Source organism: Crassostrea angulata, chromosome 6, assembly GCF_025612915.1.
Source record: "Crassostrea angulata isolate pt1a10 chromosome 6, ASM2561291v2, whole genome shotgun sequence".
Lineage (NCBI taxonomy): Eukaryota > Metazoa > Mollusca > Bivalvia > Ostreida > Ostreidae > Magallana > Magallana angulata.
The window spans coordinates 54,694,265-54,717,218 of record NC_069116.1 but is presented as its reverse complement, the minus strand read 5'-3'; the positions used below and the strand labels follow the sequence as shown (position 1 = coordinate 54,717,218).

General features: G+C 33.8%; 2 protein-coding genes across 2 annotated transcripts; one reads left to right on the top strand and one right to left on the bottom strand.

Annotated features, from left to right (window-relative positions):
* Window positions 1-40: 40 nt before the first annotated feature.
* On the top strand, window positions 41-10,170 carry LOC128190125 (exocyst complex component 8-like). The gene is made up of 16 exons (XM_052862035.1): window positions 41-147; window positions 1,194-1,343; window positions 1,620-1,715; window positions 2,009-2,109; window positions 2,414-2,556; window positions 2,812-2,965; window positions 3,673-3,802; window positions 4,279-4,425; window positions 4,716-4,767; window positions 4,928-5,072; window positions 5,432-5,612; window positions 5,715-5,845; window positions 5,996-6,115; window positions 6,580-6,682; window positions 7,042-7,232; window positions 9,884-10,170. Exons 1-16 carry the CDS (start codon window positions 84-86, stop codon window positions 10,019-10,021), a joined length of 2,046 nt encoding a protein of 681 aa, XP_052717995.1. The 5' UTR covers window positions 41-83; the 3' UTR covers window positions 10,022-10,170.
* A 5,796-nt stretch (window positions 10,171-15,966) lies between these two features.
* LOC128190071 (four-domain proteases inhibitor-like) lies at window positions 15,967-19,891 on the bottom strand. The gene is made up of 6 exons (XM_052861977.1): window positions 19,788-19,891; window positions 17,095-17,184; window positions 16,826-16,913; window positions 16,386-16,508; window positions 16,169-16,213; window positions 15,967-16,066 (listed from the first exon to the last, which is right to left on the bottom strand). Exons 1-6 carry the CDS (start codon window positions 19,837-19,839, stop codon window positions 16,060-16,062), a joined length of 405 nt encoding a protein of 134 aa, XP_052717937.1. The 5' UTR covers window positions 19,840-19,891; the 3' UTR covers window positions 15,967-16,059.
* Window positions 19,892-22,954: the final 3,063 nt, after the last annotated feature.

Here is a 22,954-nt window from a genome sequence, read left to right as displayed (position 1 = left end):
TATTCGGAAAAATGACCGTATAAGATCCAATTTTTACACTTTTTCCTCCATCTGACAGAATAAAACCAGACAACTGACAAGAGATGACGGAACCAAGCCATGGACTGGCTCGAGTTTTATCGAGCCAGGGATTCGATCCAGACAACTGTAAGTTTGTGATTTGATATTTTAAACGCAAATTAAAATTAACCTTCATTTTTAAAATAATTAGGCTAATGAAGGGGCGTGTCAGAAGATATATGCTTTGCTAAAGCAATCGACTGTGATCTGATGAGATGTCCAGTGACCTTTTGATATATGCAGTTCAAATACTTACATTTTGTTTCCTGCTAGACTTCTACAAACAATATTATAATCTCCTTAAAAGTTCTCATTGGTCTGACCCCTTAACCGAAGCCTTCATCAATTAAATCTCTACGAAGATTGCACTCACTTCTCACTGCTGCGACCTGAGTTTGATCCCCCTGATCGTCAGTGGTTGTATGAGACAGGGTATGGTGGTCACCCGATTGTACAGGTGGGTTTTCTCCGGACACTCCAGTTTCCTCCCACATCACTGACCACCTCGCTCCAACATTCGTGCCAACGAGATATACATTAATTTTTATAGAAGTTGTAGAACTTGTTTACATGTAGCTTGTTTATCAATCGTTGTAAAATAAAGTTCTGTTTCAGTTTCTATCAAGATTACAAATGTTTGGTGCTGTATACATGATTTTTATTCTCTTTTGTTATGATAATGATTAAAATAATATGGTTTTGGTTTTGCATCCTGATGAATCTTGTTATTAGTAGTCAATATATTTGTAACAGCCCTAAAAGCATAATAAATACATTGAATCTAGCCATAACTATATACATGTGAATAATTCAAGGGGTTTGCATCGTTTAAAAGAACATGCAATATTTCAACTACAATGCATGTGCTATGTATATGTCTTGTAAATATACTTGGCTAATGGTAACAACATTATCAAGTAATTCCTACATGTAACTATTAGTGGAGATTTAAATTAAACTCGTAGTTAATTGTTCTAAAATCAGATGTATTTTTTCATTCAGCAATAAAGATAATACATGTTGCTCTTAAAAAGTAATTTTAATCAGGGAAAGTTGAGAACATTAATAAACATTAAGTTGTTGATAGCTGTATGTACATATATGTATTAATGCTGATTTCATTTTACTCCCAGTTGTCAGCAAGTTATCCCAGAGTGGGGAGGAGGAACTACTTACTATGAAACAGAAAGTTCAAATCCTGGCGGATGAGACGGCCCACTCACTGAAAAAGAATGTCTACAAAAACTACTCCCAGTTTATTGAGACAGCCAAAGAAATCTCAAGTATGATAAAAATGTATATGTATAGGGAAATTGCAAAAAAGTCAATATAGCTTCTATGAAATCATTAGATTCTGAATATGTTGTTGCCTTTTTTTAAGCTTAAAAGTTGTGTATGCATGTGCATATTTTATACAGTCATATTATCAATTATAATCCCTTGACTACAAAATGGTACCTCAAAAAAATGATGTGTTTAAAATTTTGCAAATTTTCTGAAAATGCACTTTATGTCGATACACATTTTTTTTAATGTCACTTCCTTGCATTTTTGTTTAGTTTTGGAGGGAGAAATGTACCAGCTGAGTCACATGTTGACAGAACAGAAGAGTCTTATGTCCTCCATGATGGAAATGTCCTTGGTCAGTGACAGAGGTTTGTAAAGCTTCTTGTTATGGTTGTTTGCTGGAAGTAATGAACACAGCATTCATTAAGGGGAGGCAGAAAGTGATTTTTACAGTTTCAATGATCATAATTAGGTGCTTCAAGTTCAATTTTTTATAGGCAAAACAAACTACATATATTAGGAATAGTTTTATAAATGTAGCTCACCAGTTGCAGTTTTTTTCTTCTCTTCGTTAAATTGGGAAAAAATGTAATGTTTTGTGTATTGAAAGTTCTCTCCCTTTCTCAAAGCTCATTTTTGATTTAGATCTTTGTTTTCATAGCCATTGTAGAGGAACCAACAGCTAAGGAAGAAGATGAGAACCCAGAGGAAGAAACACGAAAGAACCTGGCCTTTCTCCTGGAAAAAGTGGAGGGCTGTTCGGTGTGTTGCTCATCTTATAGTACATGAAATTCAAGTAGCTATGGGCCATTTAATATGGACTGTATCATTGACAAAATTCGTTGCAGTTCAGGGTTAGATGGGCTTAATTATATCTATGAGGCTGGAAAATGATAAATGGTAATGAAAAATTGTATCACTCCACAATCAATTCTAAAAGATGATTCAATAAAGATCCCGGTATACAAATGGTTTGGTATTAGAAATGCCTTCTAGCTTCATGTTTATCTAAGTGGACACTCATAAGGTCTAAAGGAGGATTTGAGAGAGAAGCTTTGATTTACAGAGTGTGACAGAGGTTCCTGGCCGACAGCTGATACACAATGGAGACCTGGTGGAGCTTGATCCCGAGTCCCTGTCTGCCGTCCAGAAAGTTCACTGTTTCCTCCTCAACGACAGTCTGATGATAGCATCCTGGCTCCCTAACAGGCAAGTTTACAGTTTTCCACCGTGTGTATAATATCATTGGGTCAATTACATGTATAGTGTCTTTGGTATCTTGATGCATGTATCTTTACTGCCGTGCAGTTCAGTAACAAATCTACCATAAAGATAAAAGTTTACTGAGTGTATTTCGCACAAAAGTGCTATATGGATTTATTCATTTTATTTTTTCATTTAGCATGTACCTGAAAGGTATTGGATTATTGCTCTGAATCACATTTCCTTTTTTGAATATGATAGGCGGGGACCGGTGCGATACAGATTCCAGGGTCTGTATGAACTTGATAGTCTAGCCGTTGTCAATGTCCGTGACGCTGGACCCAATAAAAATGCCTTCAAGATCCTGATGTTTCCAGACTCCAAGATGTATCAGGCAGACAGCTCCAAGTCCAAGGTTCACAGAATGTTTCTTCCTTCTCTTGTTAATAGATACATGTACATGTATTTATGTTAAAGGACAATTTTGATGTTAATTGTTATAAAATTTAAAACAATTTAAGATAGTGGTGTGTATTGTGTATATATGCTCGATATGTCAGAGATTTTTTGGGATGACCTATGTTTTGCGATTTCTAAAATTATTTTTATATTGAAAATATAAAACAATCAGAAACAATATCAGTTATTATGTACATGTATTTTAAGGAATATTTTTAATCACAAATGGAATTTGTAAAAACATGTGGAAAAAACCCTATAGACAGTATGATGTTTTAATTGCAAAGGTTCTGTCCATTGATATTTGTAAAAAATCTTTTATGTGACCATTATTTGTCTCCCTTTCTTCAAATTATTGTGTCATACTTCCTGTATAATCAAAGGCTGCCCATGAGTGAAAGGGGTGCAATGATCTGGTTACTAAGTTTTTAAGCCTTAGGCTTTACTATCCTCAAGAATGGGATGAATAGGATAGGATAAGAATAGAATTTAACCACAACTGTGTCTAGGTGAATTCAAGACAGGACAAATCTGTTAGCTAGTTTAGAAATGTGAAAATTTCATGGGGCGAAAATAACCTTATATATACAATATTAACCATGAGATACATCTAATTTAATAGAGACTTTTTTTTACGTACATGCATATATTCTTTTTTGATAGAGGCAGTGGTTAGACATTCTAGAAGAATCCAAAAAGAAGAAAGCTGCTCGAGACAAACAGAAGAAAGAAGCCATGTTACAGGAGCAGCAAGCTCAGGCAGCTGTCAGTGCAGCAGTGGAGGAGAAGAACCGTACGTACATTGTATCCAGAATTTGGTTAGATAAATGTCATATATTTGACACAATTATTTCTATACATAATAACAAAAACAACAAACAGAAAGATTTTTGGAGAAATTAAGTTTTGAAATGTATATGCACCGTCACCTTACTCATTAAAATTGGCTATACATGTACCTGTACTAAAATTGCACCAGACTGATTTTAGTCCAAACTTTTTTAATGTGGAATTTCATAAAACGTGGCAATTTATGTGGAAAGCAAATGTTTTGATAATGATGAAAAAGGTGCCACTACATGAATAGAGTATGCAAAGCTTCGTTTACGTAATTTACATTGTGCTTCCATAGCTCATTTATCTTTTAAAACTATAAGCAGAAACCCAATAATGGTTTCTTTTTTAAGATGAAAATTTCATCCCTTTGAGACCAGGTCAATAAAAAGTTGAAAACTTTATAAAGGTTTGTGATTTGCTGTATTGTTGTAGCCTTCTTTGAGGAAGACGACAGCGAGTCACAATCTGCCATTGAAGCGGATTATCTGAGCGCAGAATGGCTCCAAGAGCTGCCCGAGGACTTGGATATGTGTATTGCCCAGAGGGACTTTGAAGGAGCTGTAGATCTGGTTGAAAGAGGTTTGTATTATCACACTTAATAGATATAGGAATCATTCATGTATTGTACAGATAGACTTTGATGGCACATTTCTAACTTAAATCTGAAACGGTTTTGCCAATATTGAGTAGAACTGTTGTGAAGCATCCAACTTTTATATTCTAGCTTATTAGATTAGGAACTGATAGTCAGAACTCTTATAATAACTGTGCTATAAACATTGTACTTACATGACCTACTAAACAGATAAATTTACATTACTTTTGTACATGTGTATGACTGATCTAAATCTGGTTTGTTTTTTTTTTAGTTAATCACTATCTAGCCACATGTCCCAAAGCTCCAGCCATTAAAGAATTTAGGTAGGTCGGGATTACCTGGTAACATAAATCAGTATGTGTTACATTAAGCTAAGTACATGTCATGTCTCAATCTCAGGCTTCCATGATGAGCTTTCTAGATAATTACTGTAAAAGTGGTTATTAATATTAGGGGGAAATTTACACTAGTTTGTTATGTCAGATCAAGAATAGAGCACCGGGTGAAGCAGCTGACAGAGGGACTCATGAGTGAGCTGCAGGTCTCGCCCGAGAGGTCACTACGTGGAGGACCCCGGGCAGCCCGGAGGGCCGTGGCACAGTTAATCAGGCTTGGCAAATCAGCCCAGGTAAATGTCAAAATTGGCTGCAGCTAAATATGTATTACTAATTGAAATGTTCTTTATTTACACTCTTGCAGAAACACTGAATTTTATCCTGTATTTAGTTTTATTTTTCATGTTAAGTATAGTTGAATATGAATGTAGAATTTTTTTAACTAATATGCACTTTTTGTATTATTGCCTAAATAGGACAATGGGTGAACTTACTTAAATTAGCAGTTTTTGAAAACTAATATTTATGACTGACACAAATTGAGTTCTTCTTCTAAATAAAAAAAAAAAAAGGAATTTAAGTGAATTTATTTAAAATGATGAAACAGCAATGCAGTTGTAATTATATAACCTTTATCTACTTTATATTTCAGGCTTGTGACCTCTTTCTGAAAAATAGAAGTGCAATAATCAAGTACAACATACGACAGCTGAAGTTTGAGGGGGCGACATCCTTGTACATCCGCCGTCTGTGTGGGGTGTTCTTCCCAAGTCTAATGGAGACAGGAAGGGAGTTCCTTAAGGCATTCCAAGAACACTATGGCTGCATGTCAGGTAAGGAAACCACTTGTCAACAGTGTACTTATAGTGGTTTAGGATTTTTTTAAGGTGGTATTCTATTTGTATACGTGTAAAGAAACAATCCTCTTTCGGCAGCATTTGTTGTGTGGGCCCAAAATGAACTGCAGTCGTTTGTGGAGACATTTAGACGACAAGTTTTCGGAGGGAAATCTAACTTAACAGTGATGGCAGATTGTGTCTGCATCGTGAGGCAGAGTTGTAAAGAGGCGAGTAAGCCATTGTTTGGAATACTATTTTGTTGAAATAGAGTCTGACCATATACTAGGTTGAAAATTTCACAATTTTGAAAATTTTTGGATGAGATGATTTTTGCAGTGCCTTACATGTATTTTAAAGTTTAACCTTTATGATTACAGCTTCAGATGATTGGTCTGGATCTTTCTTTCTGTTTTGAAAATATGATCAGTGCTGATGTTGAAAAGGCAGTGACAGACAATAAAGAACAAATCATAGAAGGAATCAAATTTAGAGGAGCGGTAAGTGCTGACTGGTATTTGTTGATAAATATATGTTATAAAATGTTTCACATATTACATGTACTGGTAGATGGAGTTCAGGGAAACAGTTGATCGTGCAAGCGTATAAGTTGTAGAATGTAAAAAGTTGTTTTCTTGAATTTCTGAGCAATGGAAATTGTTGACTTTGTTTAAAAAAATTGAATTGTATAACTCCCTACAACCAGGGACAACATAGTGTGTTAACTTTATATTAGGCTTGTAAACTTTGAAACAAATCTGTTACCCTTTGTTTCTTGTCAGCCATAGTCCATCTCACTATGTGTTCTTCTCCTGGAACAAATCATAAACTTGATGAAAATTATACCATAATTAAATTTTTGTAAAATTCTTTCTAGTGACTGTTAATATTATATAGAATGTCTAATGATCACTCTATATAGACTTGCAATTATAGACAAAGAGATCATTTTATCTTTTTAAAGGAAGACAAATGGAGACCAATGAACCACATGAGTGAGAAGGACTGTCACAAGTTTGTGGAGGAAGTATCGGCTGTAGGACTGGACTTAAAACCTTATGTCTATGGTGAGTATTGATACAGTCCCAGGGACTTATAACATCCAGTGAATGCAACCTTATTAAATAAGACCTCTAAAGCCACTACGCTATACAAGATATGGGTTGTTGTTAGATCTTGTATAGCGCATCGTAGAGAAGCAGTTTTTTCAAGTCTAATTTTTGGTAAGATTGTCGGTGAATGGGTCATTTTATGAAAAGAAAATTGGTGGCATAAACACAGATACAGTCAGTTTGAATTGTCAAAATCTGTAATGTATAAAAATATACTGATATATTGTTTGTGAAGGTATTCAATATGACATATTGCTAGGATACCCATTTGTCACATATTGGTTATGTTAACTTATTGATGGTGGTTGTTTCAGATGACTGCTTCATATCCCTGACTGTGAACACAGTGAACTTCTGTAAGGCTTGTCTGAGTCTTTCCAGGGATCTAATGACCATGTACACATCAGAACAGGAATCTCTCCTCACGTCAGCTATGTCAGAAATATTCCAGGAACAACTTAACCACATCAGAACATCACTACAATCTCCAGATTTTAACAAAGAGGTAAGGGCAGATAATAGGAACAAGTACTATAAAAGTCAGCTAAGTACGAAAACATTAATTTGAAAATGATTGTATATTCTGGAAAAAGTTAACTGTATTGCTGAAATAAACAAATATAAAGAAATTGTATTACATTATTTACAATAATGCTGTGCCAAAAATATTGAACAATTTTTCTGGCCGATTTGAAATATTTTTCCATGATGCAATTTTTTTTTCTCATAGTAGTGCAGGAATATCTTGCATTCTAGAAATTAAGTCTTGAAAAAAATTCTTTATTACCTTTATATCTCCTAAATGTTTTATAAACTTTGGGGGTATTAAGTAGAGAACTTGTCTTTTAAAAGGTATTTTCTAATTTTTCTTATCAAGGTCAATTAACAGTAAATGATTTCAGACTGTCATCTTAATCCTTAATTTCTTATAATATATCATAGTTGATTTCATTTATTGTTTTTCCTGTACTAGACATCTTTAAGTGAATTATGTAGAAAATGAAAGCATTTCCTTGCAATTTAAAAATTGTAAAATTCAAATATCACATGACATGTTATCTGGATACCCATATGGAATATTGAAATGGATAATATATATACATGTATAAATTGGACATAAAAAAGAAATTGAGAAAATACTGCATGTACTTAACTATCAATTTTCTGAGACTGTAGGCAGTCTGCAGTGGTTAGATTTATTCCTCAGATACAGAAAAAGTTTGACATTTGCCACCCATTTTCCTCATTTTTCATTGAAAATAAACAGTTAAAACAAATATATTCTTCAAAAACAAAATATTTTTTTGTATTTTGAGCTTGAAATATAAGTATGAGCATGTAGTTTATATTCACACAGCACATGCATGTGACATTAGAGGAACATGAACATGCTTTAAGCAAAGATTTTTTTAAAAATTTGATTTTTCTACTTTTAATGTCTTAAAAGAATAACATGGGCATTTATTATGATTTATTTTTTAGATATCCATAGAAAGTTAATAAAATAGGCAAATTATCGTTAACTGGTTAATGTCGATCAGCTCGCTACACAGAAAGATCAGCCAGTCTTCCTTACATGTCGCGGTTATGATGATTACTACAACTTTTTGAAAGACTTAGTTCAGCCCATGCAATTTCTTTGAGTTGTAGCGCTCAGTATTCAATATACACGTAGGTTATAAATTTTGATTGATCACAAAATTCTTCACACGTTGTAAAACATATTAATGAATGAACAATACAAACACTATAAATTATAGGTAGTTGAATAAATGTTGATATCTTACGAAATAAAAATGCTTTTAAAACATTTTTAAAACGTAAAAAGAAAGCGTTAATTTATATGTGTACGAATTGATTTACTTCTTACATCATGATACGTTCTTTTCATGGCAATATAAAACTTAATGGGATTTGTTAAGGATAAAGTGGAGAAAGTATTCCATGGATGTAAGTTTACTCAATGACGGTGAGGACTATGTTTTCTCTACATCCCAGAAAGCACCCATACGATTTCGTTACGACGGTTTCGTTACTGGGGTATAGCTACTGACATTATATGATGCAAATTAAGATTGTCAAGTCTGAAAATTGCCGTGTTTAAACATTTATTCCATCATGTAAAAATTATACTTTTAAATCAGTCTTGAATGTTCAACAAATAAAAAGAAGCACAACTTAATAGCATCACTCGAAATTAAAAGAAACAGTGCATGCTCGAACACCGAGTACTTCTCGGTCAATAGTAATGTACTGTTTAAGCGCCTTCGCTTGCCACACCGATCCAGTGAAACGTTGTAATACCCAGAGTGAATATGCAATTTGAAATTTACCTGTTTAAGCATGAGTATGCTTGTAGTGTGAGGCATCCTCTCGCTCAAAGTGAGTACATTTCACTGAATGAACGACGACAACACCGGTAGTTGTAAAAAAAAAATATAATAAAGCCAGGAATGCAATATTAATCAACCTTTGGTGTGTAATCATCTCTGTTTACTTGACCAAAACGTGTAGAAAACAGAATAATAACCAAAAAAAAGAACGATTTGATATCACTTGTGTTTGGTCATTGACTGTACAAGCAATCTTTATTTGCCTGAGCGAACTTTATAAGAAAGAAGGTGTCCAAAATAATGAATAGAAAATCTTGTTAGCAATTAAGATACGAGTATTTGTTAAAGATTTTAAGGTACAATGTCTCTGTAAAAAAGAGAGTTTTAATCTTACTTGGATTTACTTTTAGTCTGTTACAAAATGGTCTAGATTATGGTCAATCCAAAGGAAATGTCATGTCGAGAGAAAGAAGAAAAAATTTCGTATTTAAAACGTTCTAACTGGTTTTATCTTGGCCTGAAATTTCATTACTTCTCAAGGTATCAAAACGTAAACTGCATAAGCACCAAACAAAAGAAACCTTGGATCTGTTTTTGCCTTATGAGGTGTACTCTGAAACTGAATATATATCAATCATGTTGACAGCAAACTTAGAATTGTAATACATAAGGGTACATATTTATCTTTGATTTTAAGAATCCGTAGGCGTTGCACTGGCAAATAATAAATACTTGTATAGCAGCCACACACCTTTTTCACATCTTCAACATCTGGTGTTAGCACGTTTCGGTCATCATCTGATGGGATTGTTTTGTTTTCCAGCATGATTTCATTGTGAAAAACGCCCAATTTATAGAGGACATTATGATGAAAAAGATAGAAACCCACTACAAGAGCAAGGGCCTGGCCTTTCCTAAAGACTTAGAGGCGATATCTGGGGAATTCAGAAAAGTCAAATGACAGTGATTTATTCCTTCCTATAGTCATTCCACCTGAGGATCAGTCGACGAACTTTTGATAACCCAGTTATGTCACACTGGAAACATTATTTTTGATATCTGCTGAATGTGCAATTCTATCTGCTTGTGAATAAAATATTACCATTTGTCTGTGTATCGTATCAATCGCAACTGTATGACCCAATTGGTTTAAAACTATCATTTTTATGCCCCTTTTAGTGAGTCCCTTTTGACAAGGAGTGTAGTTTACATGACTCATTATTATCCGAATTATTAGTAAAAGTACTTTTATATCAAACAATGTTATAATGACCAACTTCAACAATTTCTCTATCTTTTGAATTGCATAATTTGTTAACAAAATTTTTAATTTTACGAAAACTGACGTACTGAAGAAATACATTAATCTATTAACTTCCAAAAAAATTTTAAAAGACATAAAAATATATAATTGATTACATTTTAACCCACTCACTGTGTAGAATCACACATAAGAGGGTCGTGATCGGTGTAACACGGGGGCCGTGATTTGAAGCGGTGAAAGTAGGTCATCGAATATTCGAAGACTTACTATATTTAATTAAATCGATTTTGATAACCAAAAGTATCGCATGGAAGACGGTGATTATTGATAAAATACCTCTAGTAACATGGGAGGTGAGATATCTTTGGAAAAGCTCAAACACTTCGACAGTATGCAGGTGGGGGTAAGCGCCACGCATTATTTTCAGGGTATTTTATTGAAAATTTCGAATCCTACCGAAGAACTAAGTTTTTTCGTCCAAAATCATCCAATGTGAATAGAAAATCTACATTTATAAAAGAAAACCATCTCACATGTATGAATTGAGGAGTATTTGATCGAAAACCTGATATGGCGTAGGGGGCTGATGATCTTGTGGCGAAGGGGGGCTGTGACTATATTTCATATAAGCAAATTTTCCCAACAAATTCCACATATTGATAAAGCGATGAACATGAGAGTATTGAATTCTATATCTATTCAACGTATTTCTACTCCCGTTTTTTTTTTTAATTTATATTCTTTAATTCATTTTAATATAAGAACCATGATTTACTTAAATTCATATTTAATAAAAATCAATTCTCATATAAATTTTAGAAACTACCCTTGCTGCTTTGTGTATAAAATATTGACAAAGGTAGAATCTTTGTTTTAATGGAATCATTGGAAAATTATATATAAACTGCATGCAGGCTATTAATAAAATGGAATTTCTTTGAAAATTGTATTTTTTCAATATATTTTCATGAAAGTAAATGTATAACATATAAGTAGATGTATGGATAGTAATCTAAATTTGGTGAGTGCGATTAAATTAAATTCAATGGATATCCCGAGAACGATATAATCATTAAAAATCCAGAATTTAAGAAAAAAAAATCGAGGATCTAAAATTAAATAATTCCAAAATATTCTAATTGAGAACGACTGCATTTATAATTAACGAGGCTGAGTACAAAACGAATACGCACGCTTTCGCGCAGCGTTTCATTTGTATTATCACGTCATCTTTTTGCTTGGTTGACGCCATGGCGTGATAGTTTCAACTGCAGATATTCAGGTTTGTTGAAAATAGCTCGTTTGATGCGTAAAATTGATATTATATTGTGGAATAAACATAAATGTCTCGAAGTATAAGCTATATTCGGGCTCGGGTCGAAAACGTGAAGAGGGTTCAGCAAGCCTAACCCCCTGTCACGTTTTCTTAACCTGCCTTAATATAGCTTGATTCATAAACTAGTATTTCAAGACAGTAACCATGCATTTTATATTAATGACCCTTAATATGTGATGTTATATATTGATTTATTACTTAAATATGTCTGAATGTTTTAATAATACAATAAAGATCACCATTTCTGCTTTTGTCAAATAAAAAATAACCATTATCTGACAAATCTGGGAAATTGGGCATACAAAAAACAAATTTGATAAGACCCCTGGGACAAACCAGGAGGTAAAAGGCTTTTTTTATTTGACCATTTGATGCCTTTTTGTAATAACTTTAATATGTAGAACAGAAAAAGAAATCCCTAGGGCAGAAGTTTAAAAAAAAATGTACAAATGTGCAAAATTGATACATTTAAAGCAAAATCCCATAGGGTCCTATGTTAAAAATTAAAAAAAAAATTGAGATGACCCTTTAAACAAACGGTGTGGTAAATGTCTTTTTTTTTTATCTTAAAAAAATAATTAAATCAGTAGAAATTCATGAAAAAAATTTCATCCAAAAATCTAGGGCAGAACAAATTAGACCCGGCCTCGTAAAGCCTGGGTTGGCTGAAATATTTTTTAAAAAATGTAAAACTGGAAAAATAACATGATTTGTTCACGAGACAAAAAACAAAAACAAACAAAAAAAACAGCGAGTTGCCTCTATGGAAAGTAAGTGTATGCGAGACAGATTGCATGTTCTCGACAAAAGTAAATTTAAAGATGAATTCAACAATCTTTGTTTTTACCGACATGCAAAAGGAAACACTTCGACAAAAAACTTCATTATTGCATGCAACACTTATATTAATATACATGTAGTCACAATTTGTTCACGATCTTCGCTAGCCAGGGGTTTTCGGTCCACTCTGCTCCCCATAAACCCCATTTATAGGGAGCTGAGTGGACCGAAAAGCCTTGGCAAGCGAAGATGTTTGTTCACTTGTTATTTAAAAGACAACACTTTACATTTAATTCACATTGTTCGTTTTTGATATTTCTAAAATTGGGTTAAATTATAGATAGTGGATAGATAGTGGATAGAGAAAGCAAATCTGTCTCAATTCGGTCGATTCAGGTTTCAAAAGACTGGTTTAAAAGGTGTAGTGAACAATCCTAATAATTCAACATATGTCCCCTCCCCCTCCACTGTGCCTGAATGTGCTACTGTAATGATGTTATCATCAATCTATTTTCAGAAGGTTAATGATATCTAATTTTTAATTGTCCCCCGCCGCAACGCGGTGCGGGGACATAGAAATGCCGGGCGTCCGTCCGTGCGTCCGTGTGTCCGTGCGTCCGTGTGTCCGTGCGTCCGTCCGTCACACTTTTTTGTAAGCGCTCTCATGCCTACAAATTTTGACGGATTTTCATTGAATTTATACCAAATGTTTATACTACTATTACCTTGGTCAAGTTCGAAAATCAGCATTGGTCGATACGTTTTGTTGGGGTTATGGGACTTTGGCCGCAATAATGACTCCGTTTTATCCAAAAATTGACCTTGTAAGCGCTCTCATGCCTACAAATTTTGACGGATTTTCATTAAATTTATACCAAATGTATATACCACTATTACCTTGGTCAAGTTCGAAAATCAGCATTGATTGATACTTTTTGTTGGAGTTATGGGACTTTGACCGCAATAATGACTCTGTTTTATCCAAAAATTGACCTTGTAAGCGCTCTCATGCCTACAAATTTTGACAGATTTTCATTAAATTTATACCAAATGTTTATACCACTAATACTTTGGTCAAGTTCGAAAATCAGCATTGGTCGATACTTTTTGTTGGAGTTATGGGACTTTGACCGCAATAATGACTCTGTTTTATCCAAAAATTGACCTTGTAAGCGCTCTCATGCCTACAAATTTTGACAGATTTTCATTAAATTTATACCAAATGTTTATACCACTATTACCTTGGTCAAGTTCGAAAATCAGCATTGGTCGATACTTTTTGTTGGAGTTATGGGACTTTGACCGCAATAATGACTCCGTTTTATCAAAAAATTGGCCTTGTAAGCGCTCTCATGCCTACAAATTTTGACGGATTTTCATTAAATTTATACCAAATGTATATACCACTATTACCTTGGTCAAGTTCGAAAATCAGCATTGATTGATACTTTTTGTTGGAGTTATGGGACTTTGACCGCAATAATGACTCTGTTTTATCCAAAAATTGACCTTGTAAGCGCTCTCATGCCTACAAATTTTGACAGATTTTCATTAAATTTATACCAAATGTTTATACCACTAATACTTTGGTCAAGTTCGAAAATCAGCATTGGTCGATACTTTTTGTTGGAGTTATGGGACTTTGACCGCAATAATGACTCCGTTTTATCAAAAAATTGGCCTTGTAAGCGCTCTCATGCCTACAAATTTTGACGGATTTTCATTAGATTTATACCAAATGTTTATATCAATAATACTTTGGTCAAGTTTGAAAATCAGCATTGGTCGATCCTTTTTGTTGGAGTTATGGGACTTTGACCACAATAATGACTCCAGTTTATCCGAAAATTGGCCTTGTAAGCGCTCTCATGCCTACAAATTTTGACGGATTTTCATTAAATTTATACTAAATGTTTATACCACTAATACCTTGGTCAAGTTCCTAAATCAGCCTTGGTCGATGGACTCGATACTAGACAGCTTGACCGGCGGGGGACCCAGGAATTCTATTCTTGTTTTAACTTTAATCTCGTTCGCAAGATAGTCCGGAAAGTATAAAGCACATTCGGACGTTACGCATGGTGTTTGTTAAAACTATAGTAATGCCAAAATACTGTTAAAATTGAGATTGTAACGTAACGTTGTTGTGACAGTGAATCGTCATTTTTGCAAAGCGTTTTGAGAAAATATAATATATTACATTTTCTGACATAGAAAATAGTTATAATAGATGATATACTTTGATAAAGAAAATAAGTGGTTGACATGGATTTTTGTTTAACAATTTCTAAAATAAAAAAGAGCCACAGCCCCTATCGCCACAAGATCATCAACCCCCTACGCCGGGTTTTCTATCAAATACTCCTCAATTCATACATGTGAGATGGTTTTCTTTTATAAATGTAGATTTTCTATTCACATGGAATGATTTTGAACGAAAAAAAATTAGAAGTTCTCCGGTAGAATTCGAAATTTTCAATAAAATGGCGCCTACCACACCTGCACATTGTCGAAATGTTTGAGCTTTTCCAAAGATATCTCGACTCCCAGGTTACTAGAGATAGTTTATCAATAATCACTGTCTTCCGTGCGAAACTTTTGGTTATCAAAATCGATTTTAATTAAACATAATAAGTCTTTGAATACTCGATGACCTACTTTCAACGCTTTAAAATGACGGCCCCTTGTTACACCAATCACAGCCCCCTTATGTGTGCCTCTGATTGGCTCAAATCTAACATTCTAGAAAAATTGAAACGTTATATTCTCCCACACGTGACCTATAGCTATGAGGTGAATATTTATTTATATTAATAGTGCCTGTTTGGGAGCGTAACAGTTGAAATTGACACCCCGAGGAAACCATTGTCAACCGACGCGAAGCGTTGCAGTGGTCCCAGGTTCGATTCCCGGTCCAACCATATGTTTTCATTATCCCACTTTTCCTACTACAGATGGTGCCTTGGCCTTCCTTGTTCAGGCATATAAATTTAATATATAAGTCCTGAGAAGGCGAACTTGTGTTGGGTCTTCGGGGTCGAAGACTATTTAAGGAGGGAGGAATGTAGTAGTTGGGGCTTTATGGACCGTGGATATCGGCCTAGGTAGCTCAGTGGTAGAGCTCCTGACTAGAGTTGCAGGGGTCCCAGGTTCGATTCGCGGTCCAGCCATATGTTTTCATTGTATTTATATACTCATTCCTCCTTTCCTACTACATTTGTAAATCAAGAACCCAAAATATAAATACTTTGGATAAAAGAAAATATACTAATTTTCTTTTTATAACTGTGTGACACAGCAGGTAATATCAGAATGTTGCACGAAAAATATGCATATTTTGCTGATGTTTTGAATGAATACTAATTGCGTTTTAGTAAATTGCGTTTTTCAACGCAGAGAATTCATAAAAAAAATAAAGACAAAAGAAAAATTAGTGTACCATCCCCCTCAAGCAAGGAAATAATTATTGCTTATTTTTATGATTTTCAAAGTTATAATATTTAGTCGAAGAATTTTATCTTCAAATATTCATTACAGGGTTTGATTTTAAATGTTTTATTTCATTTCTTAACAAACAATGAAATCTTTTTAATCTTCTCTTTCGAGTTCATCGTCGGTATTAATACCTGCAAGCATGATTTAACAAATTAAAGGTAATAAAACATTCAGAAAATAGAAAATTTACTCGCAAGATCAATAATACACAAATACTTTAGTAAAAAACATACCTTTTTCCGTTTGAACATTCTCCCGGCCGATAAGAGTAAATTCCACTAAAATTATGAGAAATAAAAGAGGAATTACTTTTAAAAAGCATTTAATTATAAGTATAGTATGCAAGACACTAGAAATCACTGTAAATGTAACCTTTATATGCATCAGAAACTATTCATTTAAAAAGTTAAGTCTACTTTTAACCCCCACATCCTCCAAAACTAGACATACCTGCAGCGAGCAGAACATGGATTGGAATAAGTCCTCCCATCTATTCCACACACAGGGTCATACTCCCTTGTGCACACACAGCCTCCACAGGGACAGGAACCTCTACACCTCACTGGCACGTATCTTGTAAACAATTAATAAAATGCTGCATTATTTAAAAAAAAGATTTTAACATAGCAGACTTTCATTAAAACCCAAGCAAATTTAATTTACATGTATTACTACTGAAACTAAACCAGCACCAGAAAATTAAGTAGCATTTACAATAAGTTGAAATACTTATAGTAGTAAGTTATTTTTTATCATTTCATTTAGGAGCAGATTATTTGATTCTCTTAAGCTATAATTGTTATAAATATAAATAAATATCTCTGCTTTAGTTATACTTGGGGTAAACAATTAATGACAAAAAGATATATTCGACCATGATTATAACTTACTCGCATCTGGCTCGGCATTCATTTGAATACGTTCTTCCATTCACTCCACACACGGGATCATAGACGGCTGCGCAGATACAGCCGGGAACTAACAGAGGAAGCTTAATGAAATACACTTACAAAACATATATATATGAATTTTCTTCGACCATGATGTCGATTCAATCTAAATTAATAGCTATAGTAGCACTTAAAGTAAATGTTAAAAATGCAAATTACATCCCCAATGTTTTACAAATTTGACAATAAAATCTTACTGCCTTCCTCACCTGCAATTGACTCCTGTGGAAGGCATACAATTAACACAGCAGAAACAAAGAAAAACTGAAATATAAACGTATCGTGCATTTTCTGTCCTGCTGCAATTGAAGAAATAAGTAATGCTGTTTACTGGTCTAAAGCTTTTTATATCTTTTCTTATTTAATAACATTCATGTTAATGACTGAAAAAACATTTTTCGTGATCTGATTTTTTTTCTTTATGATGTAAAATCATAAATTAAAATTTTAATATTATGCAATATTTGTACACCGTAATTAAAATGTCAATTTAAACGAATGTATTTGATGATTATTATTTTCTAAAATTACCTCATGCATTGTTGATTAATTGCTTTACAAGTGCAAGCACGTTCGCTCTTTCGTTAATTTAGTTAATTTATATCTTAATTTCATTTATTAATTACTTGTCAAGAATGATTTGATAAGGAACTTCAGCTTGTTGCATCGTTACACTTTCTCGACCATATATTTCCTCTTGGTCATAATTTACTTGGGTTAAAAACGGACACCATTATGATTAATTAATAATTAAACAAATGAAAATCTCCTTAATGTTAATTGTAGGTTGGTTGCTGATAGATTATTCTGTTTTGTACTTCTGAAAATAAATTTTGATACTTAACCCTTAGAGAAAAAAAATGGCTTTTTTCCATTGAAATTCCATTGAACTTCCATTGATTTTCCAGTTTTCATTGAAATACCATTGATTGTGCATTTATTTTTCTTGTGTATGCATCTGACCAGTTTTATACCTACCAGTTAAAAGCAGTTTTCAAAATACTGCATTTTCAATGGCCTGCAACTCTCAGTGAAACACCAGTTTTCCAATTCACTTTAACTTCAATGTTACTGTTTCCCAGTAAAATACCATTTATTTTCAGGAACAGTTAAATGGAACCTATACAAATTTCTAGATTTACATTGTATTTCAAGCTGAGTTGCCAATCTGGGTCACTGCATGGCCTCTGCCAGATAAACTGAACACTAAGAATTAACATCACTGTATAACAGGAAGTTGAGTTGCAAATTTTGAATGTTCATCTTGGCCAGAGCCTAAACATGCTTTTGATGTTCATTGTCAGGAAAATGTGTCATGGTTGGGCATCCAGCTCTTTTTTGGCATATTTATAGAGTAAATTTATGGAACTTTTCTGGGGATATATTCTTGGTCACTTAAGGTAATATTTTCAATATCAAATTCCTACACTTGTATGATTTGATACAGATGTTAATATATTTGTGTAAAGACTAATTAATTAACATTTACACACTATCAATAAAGTGCTATAAGTATTGCAAGCAGCAAGTGTATGGATGAATAAAAAAAATTAGTTATGTAATATAGGCTTAATTTATGTCTACCATTTTAGATCGTATATGGAAGTCAGAAGTCAATGAACTAGTAAATAATTGATGCATGTAAGTATGCATGTGCATGCATGAGACCATTTAGATAATATTTACTTATTTTTAAGCACAATTAAGTTTTCCTTATTCATTTTCTTATGAATTTTGTACAGTTACATGTATAACAAGCATTATATATTCATATTTATGGGGATATTTGAATTCTATATTGAGATTTCTCTGGGTCAGTATTCTGCAAAATGTTCTGGGCTATCTTATGATGCAACTTGGTCTTGACATACTTTATTATCTTCTGTAAATCAATGAAACTAATCAATGGGTTTTCAATGCATTTGTGTAAACCATCCTTTTTCCATCAATTTAGCATTGAAAGATGATATCATTTAACTGGTGCAAACTAATTTGCATAAGTATTCATTTTCAATGGTGTTTCAATGAACTTTCACTGAGTTATCACTATGTATTACAACAGCGCAGATGCTTCGAAGCCCTCCAAATTCATGTACAATATGTAGCAGCTACGATCTTGAAAGCAGCCCAGGGCTGCGTTCAATGTAGCGACCTACGTAGAAGCGTTTAATAGGGGTTAACTCCAGAAAAATTTCTACGTAATGTTTTGACTGACCTTTGTCCAATCAGATTGTAGCTGGGCAGAGTTAAGACATTGCCGCTCGTGAGTTGAATGAGAGAGAGAGAGAGAGAGAGAGAGAGAGAGAGAGAATTGAGTAAATTATAAGTGCTGATGAAGAAATCAAGATATAAAAATTACATGGATATCGTATATTGGTATAACTTTGAAGTGTTTTAAAGAACGACAGTGAAAATTTCTTTGGCCGTCGACAACAGTATCTTCGTACATGTACATGTATAAGAATGACGTAACTAACCACAACTTAATTTCCTGGCACGGAGTCCGAGAATACGGCATTAAATATTTTGAAATGCGAATGAATGATCACTTATGAATTTAGATGTAGTGAAAAGGAAAGGCAAAGCAGGCGGATGCTTAGTGGAAAAATAAAACAATGGCGGACAAATTCGTCCTTAGGTAAAGAATGTTTCATACTGAGTAACCATCATGAAGAAAGTTTTTTAAAGTAAATTTACAACCTATATTTAAGAAAAGTCCAGGAAGATTCGGCATACTTTGATTAGAATACTTACGGTAACACTTGTTATGAAAACAGTTTCTTAAATGTCTTCGATGTTTGACATTACCTCATCCCATTATCTAAATATAGACATCGTTGTTCCCCGGTTAAAGAATTTCAAAACACTTCAAAGTTACATAAATTTATAAGATATACTAGACCTTGATTTGTCACTTTATAACTATTGATAGATAGTTTGTTCATCTGCGTCATCTATAATTTACTCCATTAACCTGTTAACACACACTCGCCCTTACAGAACAGTGATGTTTGCTGCAGACTAACTGACTTGCTGCAAATTTGCAGCAAGTCTGCAGCAAACAAATTTGTTTGCAGGAAGAAATGTCATGCTCGCAGATGTTCGCAGCTAGCTGCAACCTTTCTGCGAACATTGCGGCTTTTTATATATCTCTGTCTCCTCTCCTCTCTCTCTCTCAACTCACGAGCGGTAATGTCTTAACACTGCCCTCTACAATCTGATTGGACAAAGGTCAGTCAAAACATTAAGTAAAACCTTTTCTGGAGTTAACGCCTATTAAACTCTTCCATGTACTTACCTGTATCATAGCAGCTAGCATAGCTGCTAGGTCGTAGATATCTGGGTCTATTGAACGGACTGCGAGGTGTCAGATATATGGAAATATTCAACTAGAGATTATAATTACATTGATATAATTTGTTAATTTCAAACGAAAGTATACATGTTAAAATTCATTATAACTTAAAGGATGAACAAAATATCACTAAGTATGTAGATTTCAAGTTTGTTACAAAGTGGTGACCAAGGTGGCCATTTTGAATTTGATGCTTAGCATTGAATATCAATTATTAATCAATTATTAATTTAAAATGTACACTCTACCACGCTAGTACACAATCTTGTTGCGATGACACCCCCCTTGCCATGATACCTCTTTTTTTATCAGGATTACACATGTGCTTGCATGTGGAAGAAGACAAGCTGAAACTTACTGTTAACTATCTGAGTTACCTATATCACCTTTTGGAAATGTACTTGTCCTTTAATAGGTACGCGTAGTAACTGATAATTGTGAAAACCATTGAGGTATGCATGATCTGCGCATAATAACTGCTTGATATAATGTTTCTTTATTCCAACATGCTTTTTGTCTATGATAAAAAGAAAATGGCCTGACTTCAGATCGGAAATTACTCATTTTCTTCATCCCCCTCATCTTCGCTATCCAAGGGTTTCTGATCCGCACCGCTTCTCACGAACCCCTGGAATATCGTGCTATCAAAAGTCAGGATCTTTTCCTGGATTTTGATTTGGGTTTACTGAAACCGTTCGACCAACAAAAAAATGCAAAGCATATCTTATTTAATCGACAATGTTTTCATACTGTTTATTCACGAGTGTAATTAACACGAATAGCCCAAAACCCTTACATTTCTAGTCTTTCTGTTTGAGCCTTGCAATGGTGCAATAACAAATACACCTGATTGTGTATCAACAGAGGAATACACAAGTAGATTAAGACTTACCGCTCCCAGTTTTTAGGTACATCTTTCGAGTTTCTATATGTAACATTTCACATTATTCCTATTTATTATCCCCTACCGGTTTCACCGGAGGGGACTATAGCTTTCCTCTGTGTCCATCAGTCCGCCTGTCCATCCGTCTGTCTGTCTGTCCCTTCAGTTTTCCACGCTTTTTTTTTTTATTTATGCGTTTGAGGAATAATATGAAATTTGCTGAACAGCTTTAAAATGATAATTTAAACGAACTACAGATCAAGTTTACAACTTTGTAGCGTCTGGTTGACATATTTTCGAGAAAATTAATTTTTAATATGCCAATTTTTTAAGGTTCGGGTTAGTTATCGGGCTCGCTGTGTATTGAATAAACGAAGAAAGTATGTAGTCGGTAATAATATCGTGCATTACTTGCACCATTCATTTTATTGTTTCTAACAAACAAATAAGTTCTGTAAAACAGTGTCAAGGATTGTGTTCTAATTTTAATCGACACGGTTTTTTGCTCACCTGAGCTGAAAGCTTACGTGAGCTATTCTGGTCAAATTTTGTCCGTCATCCGTCCGTCCGTCCGTCTGTAAAATTTTTACATTTTGAACTTCTTCTCTAAAACTGCTTGGCCATTTTCAACCAAATTTGGCACAAAGCATCCTTATGGGAAGGCAAATATAGATTGCAGAAATGAAAGACCTATCTTTATTCAAAGCGGAGAAAACCTCGAAACTGTAGAAAAAAGGGGGGGGGTGCATTTTTAAAATTATTCTTCACAAGAACTATTAAGACAAATTCAACGTAATCTAGCAAAAATAATCTTTACGGGGAGGAAAATATAAATTGCGAAAATTAAGGGCTAATTTTGTTTCAAATTTGAGTAATTTACGAAAATAATAATAAGACCGAGAGAATGGGGGTCAATCAGTTTGACTTCGGGCTCGATATTTCATATATCGAAAACCAGTTTAGAGGACCAGTCTATGTTAGAAGCAGCCATCTTGAACAAAGATGAATTTGCTTTTTGTGCAACAGTTTTACGCGCGAATGGAATATTTGAATCATCCAAAATATATTTGTGCCGTTTATGTGAAGTAAATGTAGGTTAAATCTTTCAATGCGTTGACATTTTCATTTGTGACGGTGGTTTTAGCTTGTTTTGATTATCTTTTATACCATGTTTAGTTTCTTTTTATTTGAACTTGAGAGGAACCATTGTCTTTATTTTGAATTTAAAATTTTTACGTGTAACGTTAGACCGGTAAATCAGACAGCTGATTTTTTTTACATGTACCTGCGCAAAATCTGATGCACTTACAACATATTATAAAATACTATTCATTCTGTTGGTACATGTAATTCGGTACGATCTCTACGTAATGGTTGATTAATGCAACATGTTTTATTAAGAAGCTCGGCAAGTTCAATCGAGATTGTTCTCGCTGCTAGAAATATATAAATAAATATATGATGAAAAATTAATTGTGTTTTTTCTTTGTTTTTATGCATTTTTCTCTTGTTTTAATTGTTTACAAATTTCTGTTTACTAACATGAGAGTCAAGCTTCGAGTTATAAGCAAGATACAGAGCTTTGCGAACAATGCTACTGTATGTTTGTACACAAAGCTGAGGTCATGCTTTAGTTTGTTAATATTTTAAATGCAACTATGCTGAATAGGAAATACCAAGTTTTAAAATCTTAAGTTGAATGTAATAAACTCATGTGAACAAAAACATGACTCAAACCAAGCTATGTATCTTGCTTATAATTCTACGATTGACGCTAAAATTTTAGTTGATCAATAGAAATATCTTGCTAAAAGGATGATATGCTGTAACT

Excerpts from the sequence above, each read along its gene's own strand:
- LOC128190125 (XM_052862035.1), top strand. The coding sequence starts at position 84 with ATGACGGAACCAAGCCATGGACTGGCTCGAGTTTTATCGAGCCAGGGA. Across the intron at positions 1,344-1,619 it reads GACAGCCAAAGAAATCTCAA|TTTTGGAGGGAGAAATGTAC; the intron begins GTATGATAAAAA and ends ATTTTTGTTTAG. Across the intron at positions 2,110-2,413 it reads AAAAAGTGGAGGGCTGTTCG|AGTGTGACAGAGGTTCCTGG; the intron begins GTGTGTTGCTCA and ends TTTGATTTACAG.
- LOC128190071 (XM_052861977.1), bottom strand. The coding sequence starts at position 19,839 with ATGACGCAGATGAACAAACTATCTATCAATAGTTATAAAGTGACAAAT. Across the intron at positions 16,914-17,094 it reads TCCACAGGAGTCAATTGCAG|TTCCCGGCTGTATCTGCGCA; the intron begins GTGAGGAAGGCA and ends TTCCTCTGTTAG. Across the intron at positions 16,509-16,825 it reads GAATGCCGAGCCAGATGCGA|ATACGTGCCAGTGAGGTGTA; the intron begins GTAAGTTATAAT and ends ATTGTTTACAAG.